At 51.8% G+C, this 16756-nt stretch overlaps 4 protein-coding genes across 4 annotated transcripts; 2 read left to right on the top strand and 2 right to left on the bottom strand.

Annotated features, from left to right (window-relative positions):
- The first annotated feature begins 1 nt into the window (after nucleotide 1).
- SIR2 (histone deacetylase SIR2) lies at nucleotides 2-5249 on the top strand. Its single transcript, XM_002366314.2, has 7 exons — nucleotides 2-1585; nucleotides 1892-1978; nucleotides 2457-2694; nucleotides 3335-3421; nucleotides 3729-3920; nucleotides 4308-4366; nucleotides 4864-5249. Exons 1-7 carry the CDS (start codon nucleotides 1212-1214, stop codon nucleotides 4907-4909), a joined length of 1083 nt encoding a protein of 360 aa, XP_002366355.1. The 5' UTR covers nucleotides 2-1211; the 3' UTR covers nucleotides 4910-5249.
- On the bottom strand, nucleotides 5181-7711 carry TGME49_227030 (hypothetical protein). Its single transcript, XM_002366315.1, has 3 exons — nucleotides 7306-7711; nucleotides 6489-6648; nucleotides 5181-6085 (listed from the first exon to the last, which is right to left on the bottom strand). The coding sequence occupies exons 1-3, from the start codon at nucleotides 7410-7412 to the stop codon at nucleotides 5840-5842; spliced, it is 513 nt and encodes a 170-aa protein (XP_002366356.1). The 5' UTR covers nucleotides 7413-7711; the 3' UTR covers nucleotides 5181-5839.
- TGME49_227050 (ATPase/histidine kinase/DNA gyrase B/HSP90 domain-containing protein) lies at nucleotides 7479-15652 on the top strand. Its single transcript, XM_018780162.1, has 2 exons — nucleotides 7479-8177; nucleotides 8234-15652. Exon 2 carries the CDS (start codon nucleotides 11694-11696, stop codon nucleotides 14832-14834), a length of 3141 nt encoding a protein of 1046 aa, XP_018636057.1. The 5' UTR covers nucleotides 7479-8177; nucleotides 8234-11693; the 3' UTR covers nucleotides 14835-15652.
- TGME49_227040 (hypothetical protein) lies at nucleotides 11113-12001 on the bottom strand (the record flags this gene model as incomplete). Its single annotated transcript, XM_002366316.2, has 1 exon — nucleotides 11113-12001. Exon 1 carries the CDS (start codon nucleotides 11839-11841, stop codon nucleotides 11113-11115), a length of 729 nt encoding a protein of 242 aa, XP_002366357.1. The 5' UTR covers nucleotides 11842-12001.
- Nucleotides 15653-16756: the final 1104 nt, after the last annotated feature.

Genomic DNA, 16756 nt, shown 5'->3' with positions numbered 1-16756 from the left:
CCAGACGAAGAGTTTGTTGTACCGATGGACGTAGGCTGAAGGCTACTGCAGTTAAAGGCACTGTCATGAGGAAACAGCGTGCTGATTGTGTGTGCGTACAGTGCGAAGCCAACAAGTGTCATCTATGATACAGGATCCGTTGGTCATTGGGTCATTTCGCTTGGAAATGTGACCTGAGGCCGCAGTTTCCTTGTGAACGTAGCAGTTCTGGTTGATTTGTGTTGAAGTGCTGGGGAGAATGCCCAGAATCTTCCCTGCAACGTGGAGGACCACTCAGTGCCGATCGCCCACTAAACTGCCCGTCACTTGTGTGTGTAAGCCTGAAACCATTTGTCCTGAAAGAAGGTCATTTCACACATAAAGTAATAGGTTACTTAGAAAGGAAGGTCCTACCTCTTACCCTCAACCCTCTGAAGTGCCTCTGCAAACGTCGTGAACAGCAGGCGCGCACGCTGGACGCTTGCTGCACACGGAGCGGCGTGTGACCGTCAGGAAGGTATGTTTTTTCGACAGTAACTGTAACATTTCCTGTGTTTTTTATATTCGTGTCTGCCGTAATTTCTCCACGAATTTGGGGGGATGTACAGGCTTCTTCCCTCGGTCCTTGCAATCGCAGCATGCGCTTTGCCTAGACAGTTGTAGACTCGAGGTTCTTTTGGTCGGTCATCTGGCCGTTTTCTGTGCAAAGCGGAAGGGGGAACTGTGAGCAGGCAAATCAGTTTTTCACTAGTTTGTAGTAAGATGAACGCTGTTGAGACTGTTGGTGGCGTGCTTCAGGGTGACAAAGCGGGGTCTTCACCGCGAGAAAAGCGACCTGAAGGTGGGGCCAGCACGAATTTTGTGTCTATGCCGTTTTTCCTCTATGTGTTCATCACATTGATCGTTATTTGCCACGCTCTTGCATTTGCCGCTTGGCTGTTTTACTTCTTGAAAGATCTTGCAGCGAACAAAACAGCGTCCGTGAAATTGCCGTCCGTGAAATCGGCCCCAGTTAAGAGGCAGAAGCTCTACCCTGACACTCTTTCTGGGCAGTCTACGACAGCGCTTAAGGGAGGGGTGTCTCCACACGCGATATCGCCAGAATCGTTACGACTTCGGAAACCGCCTGTTTCGACGTCTGCAGGGTCTTCCGCGTCCCTGAAAGACGCTAATCTGCAGTCGCAGAGCGGCCCCTCTTCCTCTAGTAGCTCTCGTGAAAAAACCAACAACGAATGAACCTTTTGGTTATTTCGTGTTGTTTTCTGCTCACCCTTGCGTGCCTCTTTGAGCCTCATGAACAGTTTCTCGTCGCTGTACCTACGAGAGCGTCTACAACTCTACGCGTGCAGCCGATTCAAAAAGCGAGCTGTCACTTGAGAAAACAGAGAACGGCCACCTTCTCTCACTTCCATTCAGACGTTCGAATCGTCTGGATGCACTCAGTTTATGGGAGTGAAGTAGCTGATTCCCTCATGTCCGGAACAGAACCTGCGGGAAGTGACTACCACCAGAGAGACGACATGGGGCAAGCTGCAACATATTTCCAGAAGAAAAACACGACGTTCATCTCTTTTGAAGACCTCGCCGATGACGTTCGGAAGGCAAAGTAGGTCCACATGGACTTTTGTCGTTGCTCTCTCAAGTGAATTTATAGGCAAACCGTCTTTTCCTCCCCAAATAATGGGTTGAGCCTCTCTCCTCTACAGAGAACACGACTTTCGTCTGTGTCGCTGCGTCCTCCTACGACCTAGGGGAAGTCACTTGCCGCGGCAGTAGGCCAGTGTTTCATGCAGAGAGTTTCGCTGGGGGTTTGTTAATTTCACGGATCATGCTAGGGATGGTTGGCCTAAACAACGAAGACAAGCTGCAGAGACATTTGCGATCTTTTCTCTCCACTGTTTTTTCTCTTCAGATATGTCGTGGCTCTCACCGGCGCGGGGGTCTCTGCCGAAAGTGGCATTCCGACATTCCGCGATCCCTCTGACGGCTTGTGGAAGAAGTAAAGTGGCGCGTGGCACTGCGAAAGACTGTGTTGTTGGCATTCCGTGCGTTTCTACAACCTGCATACAATTTATACAAACGTACACTCTTAAGATTTTCAAGTGTCAGACAAAGCAACCTTCGGGAGATAACTCGCAGGATATGTGGGCAACTTAGTGAATAAAAGTGGTGTTGGCGTCGCAGAACCTAGTCGCAGAGTTATGGGCAGCTGTGCTGGAGTAAGGTCGAGTCCTAGCCATACATACTAGACGTAAATACTAACACGCGCCACGCCATTAAGAGTCTTATCCGTTTTCCAGGAAACGCATTCTACGCGGTTTTGTTTGTTTGCCTTCCTGAATTGCGTAATAAGACTGAATTCCGGCGCGGATTTAACTCAAGAGCAACTCCAGTGGTGACAAGCCCCGCTGGGGAAGGAAGTGAACAGAGACTGATGTTTTGAGGTGTCCGTGTTTTCTCGTCGCCCTACTTCTCAGATATGACCCGACGGTATACGCGACAATTTGGGGGTTCTGGCGATACCCTCACAAGATCTGGGAGCTTCTCCTCGATTTCCTGAGGACAAATGACCCGATGCCGAATGCGGCGCATGTGGCGTTAACAGATCTCCAGAGGCTTGGGTACCTGAAATTCATTGTAACGCAGAACGTTGACAATCTTCACCAGGACTCGGGATCCACCAACGTCATCGAGTACCACGGTAGTCTTCTCTCTGTAAGAACTCCAATTTTGCATTCGTTGCAGATACAGGAAAAGGGGCGCTTCTTTCGTGTTACATCGTCACTGCTCCTGTCCAAAGTCTGGACAATGTGGTGACGGAAGAGACCTAGGCTGTGTAATGCCGATGTCATTGCTAATTGATTCCTGATGCGGTTTCGGGTGTCTCGTTACACACTCGAAGACGTTCTTGCGCAGTCGCGAACGCCTGGCCATTGCTGCGAAAAACTTTCGAATCGTGTCAGATTCACGAAAATAAGAAAAGGTATGCCCAGTTTTGGAGACCCCCATGGCAACGACAGGTTTCGTACCCGAGTCGGTGCTAAGCATTTTAAGACCGTGGCTCCTTGCTGCTGCCTATGGCTTCTTGGAGCAAGGCGCCCCAACTGCAGGCGCAGCGCAATAGTAGAATGAGGACTGTTGTTACATCTCGTGTCCGTCCGTGACACAGTACGTACATCAGTAGACAAAAGGCTGCCCGTGCGTATATGCCAGTCGGGTCGATGTGTGACTTTTTCGCTTGCTCCCTGATTCATTGCGGCAACTACAAAAGGCATTCGCTGTGGCGTTTGTGTCGGACGTTTTTTGGCTGGCTATCAACATTTGTGATCGCTTTGTATTCGATCGTCATTCGCAGGCTACGTGCCGGCAATGTGGGAAGAAAATGCGTCTCTCCAAGTCTATGCTGCAAGATGAAAACTTCGCAAAGGACCTTCCCCCGAAGGTGAGGAATAATTCACTTCCGGAAGCGAAAGAAAGGCCTCTTTTCTAGGTTAGGCTCTGCAGCAACGGCAGCAGCAAGCATGCTGCCTACGAAGTTCGGCCCTGCTGGTGGCAAAACACTGTTGAAGAAGACAAGCAAATCTGCGGTGTACCGACAGTGCAGAAACATCTGACAGATACTGTGGTGGCTGCACCATTTAATACAAACATATGCGCAGATCTTCCTCTCTGTTTGGCTGTCGGCCAGGGCAAGTATTTCTGGCGTTCTGGCGTCACCTTGCTAGCATTCTTTCTGTTTTCCTTCTCAGTGCGCTTGTGGCGGAATCTTCAAACCCGATGTGATTCTGTTTGGAGAAGGCATTCCAGCGAACGCCGTGCGGGACGCGAATCGAGAAGTGGACAAGTGTGACCTGCTTTTGGTTGTTGGGACCAGCGCTTCTGTCAGCCCTGCCTCTGACTTGCCATATCGGGCGATGCGTGGTGGTGCGAAAGTTGTTGAGGTAAGGCAAGGCAACTGAACCACACGAGGTCAAGCTGACAGGAAGAACCCTTGACTCAAAACTGAAGAGTCAGAAAGGTACAAGCTGTACAACGATAGCAATTTCCGTTTCGTGATGAGTACGCTTCGCACCGTGCGCCGAGAACTTCCAGTCGGCGCTAGGGGAGCTGCACAATGCGCACGTTGTAAAAGTATATATGGCTTATATTTTTATGGCCGGCCTAAGGCGGCAGAGACTGACAAACTCGGAAGTCCCCGAAGTGGCTTTCTTTGAAGTGATGACGAAAACGATGAAATTTAATTGGAAGCAAAACGCGACCGAACACAGTAGAGGCGAGTCGGCGACGTGTCCGGATTCGATGTTTTTTTTGTGACTCCTGTGTGACAGGTTAACTTAGAGACAACAGGACTAACAAACCGTATCAGCGATAAGTTTGTTCAGGGGCGGTAAGCATCTTTCTCTGCGCTAAAACCGTGCGACCCCCCTAACCTGTTTTTCCGTTTTCAGGCAGGGGTGTGCACTCGGGATGGTGGAGAGCATTGTCATATAAACTACTTATTTGTTCCGTCCCTCCTGCCATGCCAGGAAGTGCGTCCTGAATTGCTCTACTAGGTTCATCTTGGTCTTCTTAATTTATTTGGACTTTCAGATTCGTGGGTTCCCCACACCCATTCGATCTCTCTGCTGTATGCCCTCTGTTGCAGCGCTCTGTTGTATCCCTTACTGTCTTAGTGTAGAACTGCTGTTACGCCTGGTCCGCTTCTAGTTATGTGTTCTCAACGTACCACAAGTACATTCTTTTTTTGACGTAGAGCGACACAAAAAATATATCCATCCTGAAGTGTTCAAGAATCTCGCTGCCTGTAAGCATTACTTGCACGCGTGCACGCTTCCCAGTGTAACTGTTTTCCTCCGTCCGCGTCTCATTTGCGTGCACATTCAGGGCGAGCCAGTTGGCTCAAACAGTGAAGGCGCTGCAAAGGAGATAGGGGCACCGTAACTGAAACGCAGTCTTCTGCTCCGACAGATAGTTGATTCTCTTCTGTAGCCTCTCTACCTGGATGAACGGTGACCAAATCGTGTTTCGTTTCAGGCCGAGAGACGGACACGAAATTCAGAACGCCATGGCGGGGGGCTAAATGGAAAGGCAGCTTCCTTGGCGGGGATCTGGGTTACGACCCACCCCTGATTTACGAGTTTACTCTTGGACTCTGTACTCCCGTGGTTCATTTCTTTCTCCAAGCGCAACGTGACTCCCTTTTCAATAGCGTGTTCTTCTGTTCCGCACCGGTGTGCGACGAAGTACAGCGACACGTCGATGTTAAAAGTCGGAATATACGGGCTACGCTACCCTGCCACGCGCGCATACTCATTAAAGAGCGGTCGCCCATTTAACACATAGAGCTGGCAAAAATCCAACGTTTTAGCATCTGCGTGTCAGCAGACTTCCTGGAAGGAACAAATGCTTGGTATCATCTCTCACCTCCGGCAGTTGACGGCTGGCAGCACTTTTTGTATACATCGGCGACACGTGCATGAAAGGACAAGCCTTGCCAATAAAAAATTCAGCCATCATATCGTTTCGCATCATTACCACGGGCACTGGCAAGTCGTGGGAAGGAATACCCTCTACATGATTCTTCACACGGAACCTTGCATCAGAAGGAACAACTTGTAGTGTCCACGTATAGATCGGGACAGATGGCAAATACTTGATCCCCGCCCGCTGTGGGTGCGAGAACAAAACAGCCTGAAACCTGGGCGATAGCCGACAGGGTCGGCCGCCTGTTAGTCGAAAATAATAGACAGCAGGAAAAAATTTTACGAGTCGTTGCTGGCAGATTTGACTACCCGAACCAAAAAATGCCGCTGTAACTGCAACTGTTGTCAGCATTTGTTCTGCGACGGTGCGAGGAACATCATAGGACCGTCAGCCCCGCTCCCACGCGATCAGCTTTTTCGCGAAATAGGACGGGTGACAGTGTTTTACAGTCGAATTCCGAACAATCCACTGGAATCACGCCGACGACATCGACTTTGGACAAGTCGTACGCCACGCCTCTCTCGCATTTGACAACGGCGTTCGTGCCGGCTACGTGAAGAACGACAGTGATTGGCTTCGGCCCCTGGTTCTGGCTTATCACAGTCAGCTCGCCATCAAATTGCTGAGGGTACACACGGACACCACAACTGTATACGGTAAGTGTAGTGACAGTGTGAATGAACGCATGCATTCGATTCACGAAATCGTCCTTGCTCACTGCTGAGGAGGGTTTATCATTCGTTTGCTGAGACGAAACTGCCCTATGCGCTGACCAATTTTGACTTGAACTGCAATTAACATCAACTTCAAAGTAGGATTCACTTGTACGGCAAAGAAACGGAAATGCCGTGCGATCTGGTTTAAGAAACTGTGTCTGCGTTTCAGCTGGAGTCGAGCCGCACTTCGATCATTTTGGCCAACCGTTTCACTCCTTATCGTGGCTACCACGTAAGCTCTATTAAGACACTATCATAAGACATACCAGGTAAACGAGAAACGATGAAAGAATCCCCAGTTCTGCTCACTTTGAGTGTTTTGAGGAACGCACAAATTCCCTGGAAATATCTGGGAGGATCCAGCTGGACGTTCGTCGACAGCTGCATCCGGCCGCCGTTCCCCGTGTACTTGAAATTGGGAACTGGCTTTCGTGGATTAAAATAGATGAACGCGTCAGGAATTGCTTTTCTGCGAAGGCGCACACACACACACACAAGCCGAAGCCGTTCTCCATGCCTCCGTGTTGACGCAAATGCTCAAGAGGACCACGTTCCAAAAGGCACCATACCGATCCAAAGAAGCATCCCTACTCACCCTCAGACGTTACGTGGAGTTCGCAGCAGCGCGACAGGAACTCATGTCTAAAAAAGTTGGCAATTTTTCACAACTGTCTCACCCGCGATTGTCCAGAGCAACCGCTCGTGCCCAGTCATTCGCTGTGCAGTACCAGCTGGTCCACATCTTCCACAGATTTGAAGCCTTCGAATCCTCTCTTCCGTCTAACCTTCCCCAAACGTTCGGTCAAGCGAACATCAAATCCATGAGCGAAAGTCGACGACAGTAGCCTTCGGAACTCATTTCTCGGCTGTAGCCGTTGAGTTACCAATCACGTGACACTACGCCATGCACCAGCTGTGGTAATCAGACTGCGTTTCTGATGCAAAACCCAGGAGGCAGTGCGTGGACTCCTGTTCTGGGATGGTGAACCAGAGCCACCACACACACTATTTTGTACAACTTTGCACCGCCGACCTCGTTCCGCACTTTGCACCGCCGATTTCGTTTAGCATCCGATACCTCCCGCTCCAACATCCTTTCCAACGAATCCTCCAGAAAAACACTTACTTGGACCACGTCAAAACAATTGTTCCGCGACAGGAGGGGTCGAAAGTCAAGTAGGCACCCTCGGCGTCCTCCACGATCGGGTGAGAGTCATGTCGTAGGATAGACATCTTGAATAGACGGATGTTTCGAACCGACGGACCAAAATCCTACGGGAAGCTTGCCCAGTGAGACGAGCGCTTTAAAAGTGAGAGGTCGCCCAGTCTCTCGGAACCAAAAATGAGGGAAAACGCCGCAAAATCACGACGCAAGAAAGGGCCGTTGCGCAAATGCGTGACGGACGAGGCAACAGCACGTCAAACAGGTTTTCGCTTCTCGTTTCCTGATCAACCACGTTAAAGCTTCAACTTTACACGAGAAAAACAGATAGTAGAATATGCTACTTCAGTTTTCTCGTAAGGAATGAACTGACGAAGCAGAAATCAGCATGAGACTCGTCTAAAATTCTCGCGGCTTTGAAAGCCCCGCGCTGTGCAACACGTCGAGCATACCACGGGCCAAGCGTAGAATTCACAGCAAGATTTTGTGCGTTACCCCATGTGCCGAAACGCCACTACACGAATAAGGGATCTCTTATGTGTAGACTGACGGTCGATTGTTTCTGCAAAAGGTGAGAGGACGCATGAATGAAAGCTACTGCTGCTGAACGCGTAGAGGAAGCGACCTCGAGACCTGCTTCCGTGAGTTCAGGGCGCCATCGGTACACACACACACACACAATCAAGAGGTAGTTGCAGGCGGATAACTTAGACCCGGTGATCCTGGCCCTTCCCAATGTCCATCAAACGCCTATTCATCAAACACAACTGCCATAGTGCACTGCGTTTACATGTGCGTGAAGCACAAAAACTCATGAACTTGCGGACGGACAACTAGTCAGTATGACTCTTCCCCCTTTCAATTCGGTGCCAACCCCAATGTTTCACTACAGTTACAACGCGAAATCGCAAAGCTTGCTATTAACTCATTAACCGTCGTGAACTCCCGACATCAGTATCTTTGCTGTCTCGGAAGAATGTCGGGTGCGAATTCAGCTGATGACGCAGGCGTGCATCCCTGTTGTCTTTCTTCAATATGAGGACTACTCACTCGCGCAAGTAGCCCGAGAACAACATGCGCCGCTTTGTGCTGGCGTCTAGTTGATATTAGCGTGGATACAGAAAGAGGGTGGCAAAATCGGTTGGTTCGGGAGTAAATCTTCCTCACTAGTTCCGTGAGTGTCACGAATTTTTGACCAGAAAACAGCTGCGAGTTACATGTGTGCTGATCTAGCCCCAGCAGCCACCTCCGTAGCGTCCATCATTTAAGGCAGATTGCGGCTCGTAGAACGTCACATTCACGAGTGCTGAAGGAAAGGTTCAGTCCGAATACGCGACTATCATCGTCGGATGTAACCTGACTGTCGTTTAAAGCTGAACCGCCATTCATTGTCAGAGTGCTCAATGGACACCGGTATATCCCTGGTGCACTGGTATTTCCGTGTTTAACAGCTTCTGCAGCACTCCAGTTCATCCTCGAGTTAGTAGGAACTTGATTTGTTCTAGATTCGGATCCGGGAATTTCGAGGGTGGGAGGCGATGCATCGATGTTACACCACCGTCCTCGATCAATGGAACAGCAAATGCTTGCAACACCTGTAGTAGGAAGAGGTACAATAGCTCTGATTATCGCTTCTCAAAAACAAGCAGCACATGCATAGCGCTCGCCAAATCCGTACTGAGGCCCCACAAGATTTAGGAACCATTCACATTTCTAGCAGTTGTCGCCGATTCGCACTTTCTGAAGTGCATAGATGGGCAGAACTAGGAGGAATATTCCTCTGTTTCATGCGACCCCCTGATCTTCTACACTGACGGTAATGTACATGGGTAGTGTGCATTTCTGCGAATCAACAGTTACAGGCAGCAGCCTCAGATTCCGTAGTGTGTAGCCTCTCAGGGAAGGTTACAGCAGTGACTCCACTGAAGTTGCGCACTTCCGCCAACATTTCACCATTGTGAGTGTTCTGCTTGCTTTTTCCTGTACGGTCTCAAAGAGGGGCAACTGGGATCGGATGATTCGCTCGAGGTGACCTCTGCTGAGGTCATTCCACTGGCTGAAGGCGGAAAAGAATAAGGCCGCTCTACACGGGTTACACACTAACACGGCAATGGCAACTAGCAAGCTAGTGACAACGAGTGACACCTTTATGTTGTGAACCGAGAGATCACACCAGCTAAAACCAAAAGGTTTTCCTCCTTTTGGAACGGCACGCACTCCTCGTCCCAGCGTAGCTGTCTTTCCTAGCAAAAGATACCCAAGCCTAGGATAACGCTTTCCAAACGAAGGAGACTTTTAAAAGGCATTCATACAACGCTTTCGCCTTCTGCGGTCTCAGATTCGTGCTTGCCGTTTCGGAACTCGCATTTGGACCCGGCCAACGAAGACATAAGTGAACAATCCAACTTGTACCTAATATTCTCCCGAAGACGGTGGTTCGTATACAGATGATGTTCTCCTGGTTCTATTTATACAGTAACTATCATCATCTGCACTACGCCGATTACTGACAGTCGTTCTATGCTGTGTGCTGTTGACACTGGACTACTGCTGTGCAAGAGCTGCGTCCTTTCACGGGCCTTCCGCGTCCAAATCTCTGTTCCGACAATAGAAACACCGCACTGGAGCCACACGGTTTGCATTGCTTTACCCGGAGAAGGATCTCGAAGATTCGGCTTTTCTGACAGCGACGTTCCTGCAGTGTGACTTTCGCGTTTCGTGTGACATCGCGGCGGGGTGTTGTTCCCCCGCGTTAAGATTCCCAACCTTCCGGCTGCGAAGCGACTTCTTTCCTTGGCGATTCGTAACTGTTTCACCGGGACTGTCACCATCTTCCCAAAGCGCATTTCGTGCCTTGCCGGGGATTTCTCTTAGTGGAACATCGACTTTGTGCTCTCGGGACACACATTTCTGTATTGTGACCGGGTGGCACTCGGAATCCGTAACTTTAGCTGTTGAGCCTCGACGCTGAGCGCAGTCAGCTGTCTCACATCAGCTTTTGAGACAGGCTTTACTCGAATGGGATTTGCCGCTTGTTTAGTTGTCACATTAGTCGCTTTCCACATACTACTGCTTTCTAACTGTCGCTGGGCTTAGTCGAACGTTCCAGTAAGCGACAGGACCGCATGATTCGAAATTTGCAACTTCCGCTCGTTGAAAAATCGAACGCGAAACATGGTCCGACACAGCGCCCTTCTGAGCCGGGCTGCTGCAACGTCTCTTCGTTTTGCGCTTACGTTTCTTTAGGCTGAACTTTTTCTTTCCTGGAAAAGTTCGATCCTTCACTTTTCCCCCGAGGCATTCGAGTTTTTCTTTCCGAAGAGCCGAAGGCCGAGCCTGGTGGGCCGACTCCGGTGTTGGAGAAGTCTGGGTGTTCAACTTTTCTTCTTTGCGTGAGACTGTGCCCTGAGACGTTTCTGTTCTTTCCTTCCTGGCTTCCTTGCCAAACATTTCCGGGGCAAAAAACCGCACTAGCAGCCATGGAGGGTGGCACACAGCGTCCCTCTGTTTCTTCGGGCGCCGTCCCCCCGGGGTTCCGAGTGTTCGTTTAGCTTGCTAGTCCGCTGGAGCAGCAACTTTCTTTGCCGTTGCTGCACCAGCGGACGTTTTCCTCTCACAATAGTTCGCATTTTTGCTTCGATCTGCACAACAGGCTGTTGTGGCCCGGAAGCAGCAGATTGCTGTACACGGTGTCACGCTCTACGAAACATGAGACGTGTCTGTTATGAGCGTTGATAATCCTGGCGCAGTCGCATGAACTGTGTCTGTGCTTCAGTTCAACTTTTTAAAGGACAGGAGGAAGAGCAGCCAGGAGAGACGGAAGGCGCTGCGACGGCTGTGGTCGACTTCATCCTCGTCGGTGTTGAGAGTCAGTTTTTCATGTATCGGATACGTGTATCGCACCCCTCTAGCTTTTTCCTTCGCACAAACGACATCGGACAGAATACTGAAGGTGGCTTCGCCGCAGCGTCGCTCGTGAAGCTTTTCTTTCCTTTCGTTGTTGTTCACCGTGCGTCGCTGGGGGTTGCAGCCTCCCTGTCTTCGTACTTCGAATTGCGACACACACGGTCCACTGTTCCGCTCCACCAAAAAACGGCGGAGGGGGGTGAGAAGGAATATCCAGGGTAGGTTTTGGCTGAAGTGCGCTTCGAACGTCGAGCTGTACTGACCATTACTGCCTGAAATCCGTTTCACACTTTTTTGCTTCTTTTCGCTTTCTGCTGTTTTTCTGACCTCTGCGGGCTCGCGTTTTCCCATGTCCTCTTTTTGAGGGAGGCAGGTGCTGTCAGAAGACCCTGGAACTTTTGATACTTCCCTCTTTTCGTCAACGGTTGCATGCGTTGGACTCAGCCATGCAGCTTTCTTGCGGCATGTCTCACCTTGCTTTTCGGGTGTTCTCGGCAGCGTGGCGCCAGGGTTGGAAGGTATCAAGACGGGCACCCGTTTCGTCTCGCGAATCAATCGCGAGTTCTCTGACGAAGACTGCATCAGAGATGCCATTTTTACGAGGTCAAAAGGGATTGGCGAATGCTTTTTTAGGAAGGAAGGCGTTCTTCGAGTTTCGACTCAACACGGATTCGATTGGCGTCTCAGCCTCTCGTTTGGAGGAACGTGTTCCGACGTGTCTTTCTCCGTGTTTTTTGTCCGCGTGGAAAGGACCTGATGCACTCTGGTCGGCGAGGAGTAGAGCGACCTGTGCGTCAAGCGTACCTGAATCTCCACCCAACAGCCTCGGGCTCTCTGAAGCAGTGGCATCCAAGTTCACAAGTGCCAGAGCGCTCGAAGAAGGGCGTCTTTCACTGCGAACGATTTGGCCTGCTAGTCTACCCTCTGGACTCGCACACGATGTTGGAGGGGCACCCTGGCAGGGGTCACAGAGAATCTTATGTACACTGGCGACCACGGGAGAGTCGGCGTTTCAATCTTACGCCGAGCGGGGGCGCTCGAGCACAGGCGAATCAAGCGAGGAGCATGTAATGAAGACGTTTTCCGAAAGCGTAACTCGTTCCGTTGCTTTAGAGGAAAAACGACCCGTCGTGTGTGAGTCTGTGACGTGCGCAGGGGATACCCCCGAGAAGCCACATGCCCAAGGTGCTGATCTGCGTCTCGGTGACTCACGTGTTTCACCGGCGCATCTGACGTCTGCCTTGTGGGAAATCGGTGTTCCATGGCAACGCGCAGCCGCCTGCCTACTAACTGCTTGTTTGGGGTTTCAACGTGCAGGTAGTCGCGTCGCACGGGCTCAGTCTGTTTTCTTGCCTGCGAACCGTGCCACCTTTTCGACTGGGCTTTTCGCTCCAGGCCGACACCCGCAGCTTCCTTTTTACCAGGCGCGCCGTTCCTTCTCTTCGAATTCACGGGGGCCTCGGACCACGAGCATGTCTTTCACCATCGATCGACCGTCTTCGTTCTCTTTCTCCTTCGACACACCGAACGGGTCGACGCCCACTGTACGTACACCCGGTGTCGCGCTGGCGGAGACGGCATCGCTTTCGCGGGATCAGCTCGTGGCGCTAGTGGCAGAAGAGTCGAGGCCCGGCGTGCTGCAGCGCCGCATGCGCTTCGGCTGGCTGTTGGCTCCCTTCCCTGAATCAGCCCAAGAGCAGTCGCGCATGACCGAGTTCCTGTTGCGCGAGCTCCGGCTGCGGTGTGCGGCTCAGCTCTCAACTCTGCAGGCTGTTGGAGCGTTGCTGCACGAGGCGCGCACCGCTGTTCAGAACATGCTCCACCCCGGCGAGTCTGTACGCACTCCTTTCCCGCGTTTTCTGTTCCCTTTCGAAACGCGCGCTCCGCAGCAGGGAGACGCAGCTGTCGCACTGCCGCTGGAGGGCATGCTGAAGTTCGCTCACGAGACGCTGCTCCAGCAGTACGCGATTCTGCTTCTAGAGTCGAAGGGTGAGGGGAGAGACCTCGAGGCCGAGGTGCCTCAGGAGCCTCGAAGGCAGCGTCGGGCCCTGCGGCTCCGCCAGGACTTTTTGGCCGTCATCCCCTCCCTCCGGAATCTGCATGCACGCGTCCTCGCGCAAGTCGTCGCGGGAGTGCGGCAGCAGTTTCAAGAGACCGCAAAAGTGCTGGCTCAGCTTCCAGCGGCCGACAGAGCCTCCATCCTTGCGCGGTACGAGAACCAGATCGAGACGACCATCCGAGACTTCCTCGTCCGCAACGTGAGCCTCGGTGTCCTGTTGTGCCACTTCGACCACCTCCACCATCAGCTGCAGGCGCGCGGGCCGGGCTCCCCGCTCTACTCCCACCGCTCCTTCTCGGATGCATGCGATCCAGGTACCTGCTTCAGACCCCACTTACCCTCTGTCTCCCCGCCCGCTGGTCCGAGCTTCCCCGCCCAAGGCCCAGACACCGGCCCATCTCGGCCGCCAGGTGATGCGCGCTTCACCCACAGCGCGGCGGAGGCGCTCAGGGGCTCTGGCTTCGGCGGATGCTTCGAAGAGAAGACAGAGACTGGAGGCGGATCGCTCCCCGAAATCGTCGGCGTGATGGATCGCTGCTGTCGACCGGAAGCGCAACTGCGTGCCGCCATCGATCAGGCCCAGAGTCTGTGCCGAGAGATCGCAGGAGATTCAGCAGGCGTGCGCGTGTTCGCCGTCGAAACTGTGGGAAACGGAAAAGCCAGCCAAGATATCCGAGAGACGTCGTCCTCGTCTTCTTTCTCGTCATCTTTTGAGATTCCCTGTGTTCAAAGAGCCCTTGAACACCACATCGTTTTCCCATCTCCGATTCTGCGATACGTGCTCGCAGAGCTGTTGAAGAACGCGCTGAAAGCGACACTGGACAAGGGCGAGGAGGCGGGAGGCATGCGTGGAGAGACGGGATGTCCCGAGAGCGAGGAGACGGTAGACTGCGTGGTACTGCCAGTGCCGGGAGGGGTCTGGATTCGCATTTCTGATCGAGGTGTGGGGATGAGCTCGGAGAAGAAACGCGGCATTTTCAACTGCTTGAACAAAGGCGACAAAGCGATGAACGACGCAGCCACGCTTTTCATGGGCGGCGAGGTGGGGACGAGCTGTGGCTGCTCGCCAGACACCGGCGAGAAGGGACAGAAGGCCGCCCCTACTTTGGAAAGAGACACCCTGCAGAAGCGTCTGGAAAGCGTGCGCGTGTCGGGCTGTGGGGTGGGCCTTCTTCTCTGCCGGGCCTACATGCAGTACTTTGGCGGCGAGCTCCTGCTCAGATCCAGCCCAGGAAAGGGCACAGACTGCTTTTTGTTTGTGCCTTCACTCGAGAAGCGAAGCGAAAACTTGCCGGCGACTCCGGTGCCCCCGCTCCGGGACGAAAAGGAAGAAAATGCAGACAGAGGAGCCGGAGAAGAAGACTTCGTGGGAACGACCTCACGCGATGGGGGAACGCACTCAATTCCCGAGGAACTCCTCGACATTGGAGACGCGACAGTCCGCCCAAACCCCCGACTCCATCAGGTGTATGTACACTGGGCTAAGGGAGAGGCGGGCGCTGTGACGACTGGATTCCGTGCACAGTAAAAAGGAAAAGGAGAAAAAATGGCGGAAGCTCATTTGGTGAGAGGGAACAGAGGGGCGGACATCAGCGTGTAGGCGATAGAGGCGATCGAGGATGGTCAAAAGGGAGAACTAGAGAATTTTGAGACACTGGAACTCAAACATGGATGGCAGGAAACGGGAACCCCCCATTTTTCTAGAGTCTAGAAGAGGGGAGAACAGGGATGAAGAATCACTATTCCACTTGAGGGAAGAATTCAATTTGGAGGAACCGAACAGAGGGAGATTTGCTGACTTGCAGGGGACCAGACGCCGAAGAAAGATGGAGAGCAAAGACGATGCATTCGAGCGTGTGACTTCTGTGACAGGTAAAGCAGCGAGACATGTCGGTTGATGCCTCAGACTGACACCGGTTGAGATTGGAGGAGGAATCAAGCAGCGAGGGATAAAGACGAAACACATGGATGTGCGGCACTGCTGCAAGGTCGGTCGAAGGGCGAAAGAAAATCCGTTTTCCTTCCCGCCGGGGCGCCAGGTGTCGCAGAATGCATCGGTTCTGGCGTCTGAAAAGTGGAGGAAGCACGCCTTCTTGTCACACGTGTTCATGTTGCATGCGTGTTTTTCTTAACGTAGAGAGGAAATTGTGTAGATCGATATCAGAGCAGTGTGTGCGTGCCTCCGTGTCGGCGCGCGCATGTTGAGTGTATGTTCACTGCGTGTTGAGCTGCGGCAGCGGCTTGATTTTTTCCGTGTAGTGTGGCGTGCGTAGGGACAAGGCAAGCGCTCTTTTTTTGTCGAGCAACTGTGTCAGGCGTTTGAAGAAACCAGTTTGGCCTTCGAAATTTGCGTCGGCGTGTCCGGCGCTCGCTGAGCGTCGCTGCGGGGGAGGGGGGGGGTGTAGATACCACTCTTACAGTTGTCATATATCCTGACATGTTAGTGACGGATACTCGATATTTATCATTCTAGATTGGATCACTCTTCTTACAAGGTTGATAGAATCCACTCTCTTCAGAGTACGTAGACGTAGGATTCTGTATTTACATGCTTATCTGGTAGGATCACAACTAGTCCTCGCTCTTGGTGTCTCTGAAGTGCCGCATGCGGTTCGTTCATGGGGGAACGGGGGCGCTCAGAAATGCGGCCGTCTTGTGGCGGCTGCGCCTTCAGGAGGACAAGGCGCAAACAGAAAATGAGCACGAGACAAACAGCAAAATGTCAACAGTTTCACGGAGGGACGCAAAAGCGACAAGGACGCCTCCGGGACTCCGAACTCAGGAAAAGTGACAGCCTCTCGTTTTTCTCTCGCATGACACTTGCAGTATCTCCGCTTTACAGATCACTTACTACGAGATAGTAGTTTAACTGATATATATATATATATATACATATATATATATGCATGCATACGTTTCCAGGTGTGCAGCTGTTTTTGAATGTAAATGCATACACGTATAGCTACATGAATGCATACAGACACATACATAGATACTGGCACGATGGATAATGTCATGACACGCCAACTCACTATTATGAGATTTCAGAATCGTTGACCATCTTTTTTGAGGCTGGGCGTGGCTGCCTTTTTGGGATGTCGAATGTCTAGGTCTACAGAGAAGCAGAAACACACAATAAAGACGGTCCAGCTAGAATGGCGAGCGCAGCTGTTATAAAGCTTTTTCGAATTTGGGTCCTCGTACATAGGTTAAAGCGAAAATCGAGATTTTGCGGAAGCTGTTTCCTTCCGGTGACTGATGGCTAGCGCTCTGTTGTCCACATGGATATGCGTTACTACGAAAATATAACGGTTTAGCAAAATCAAAAGAGATTGGCCGACTGCAGTTTCTAGACTACTATCAGCTGTTAAAACTAGTGCCTTCTCAAACCGATGGTTTATCAGTATGTCATTTAGCTACTTTCACGGGAGCTCCAACGTGGGGGGCACG

The sequence above is a fragment of the Toxoplasma gondii genome, chromosome X (assembly GCF_000006565.2).
Source record: "Toxoplasma gondii ME49 chromosome X, whole genome shotgun sequence".
NCBI classification, from domain to species: domain Eukaryota; phylum Apicomplexa; class Conoidasida; order Eucoccidiorida; family Sarcocystidae; genus Toxoplasma; species Toxoplasma gondii.
The sequence above is the reverse complement of the archived record's forward strand: the minus strand, read 5'-3'. Positions and strand labels throughout refer to the sequence as shown.

Coding starts and splice junctions, on each gene's coding strand:
- TGME49_227030 (XM_002366315.1), bottom strand. CDS start 7,412: ATGTCTATCCTACGACATGACTCTCACCCGATCGTGGAGGACGCCGAG. Junction 6,649..7,305: donor ATTGTTTTGACGTGGTCCAA/GTAAGTGTTTTT, acceptor GCGCCTTCGCAG/AAAAGCAATTCCTGACGCGT. Junction 6,086..6,488: donor CGTTCCTCAAAACACTCAAA/GTGAGCAGAACT, acceptor GTGTACCCTCAG/CAATTTGATGGCGAGCTGAC.
- SIR2 (XM_002366314.2), top strand. CDS start 1,212: ATGAACCTTTTGGTTATTTCGTGTTGTTTTCTGCTCACCCTTGCGTGC. Junction 1,586..1,891: donor GATGACGTTCGGAAGGCAAA/GTAGGTCCACAT, acceptor TTTTCTCTTCAG/ATATGTCGTGGCTCTCACCG. Junction 4,367..4,863: donor GATAAGTTTGTTCAGGGGCG/GTAAGCATCTTT, acceptor GTGCACATTCAG/GGCGAGCCAGTTGGCTCAAA.
- TGME49_227050 (XM_018780162.1), top strand. CDS start 11,694: ATGCAGCTTTCTTGCGGCATGTCTCACCTTGCTTTTCGGGTGTTCTCG.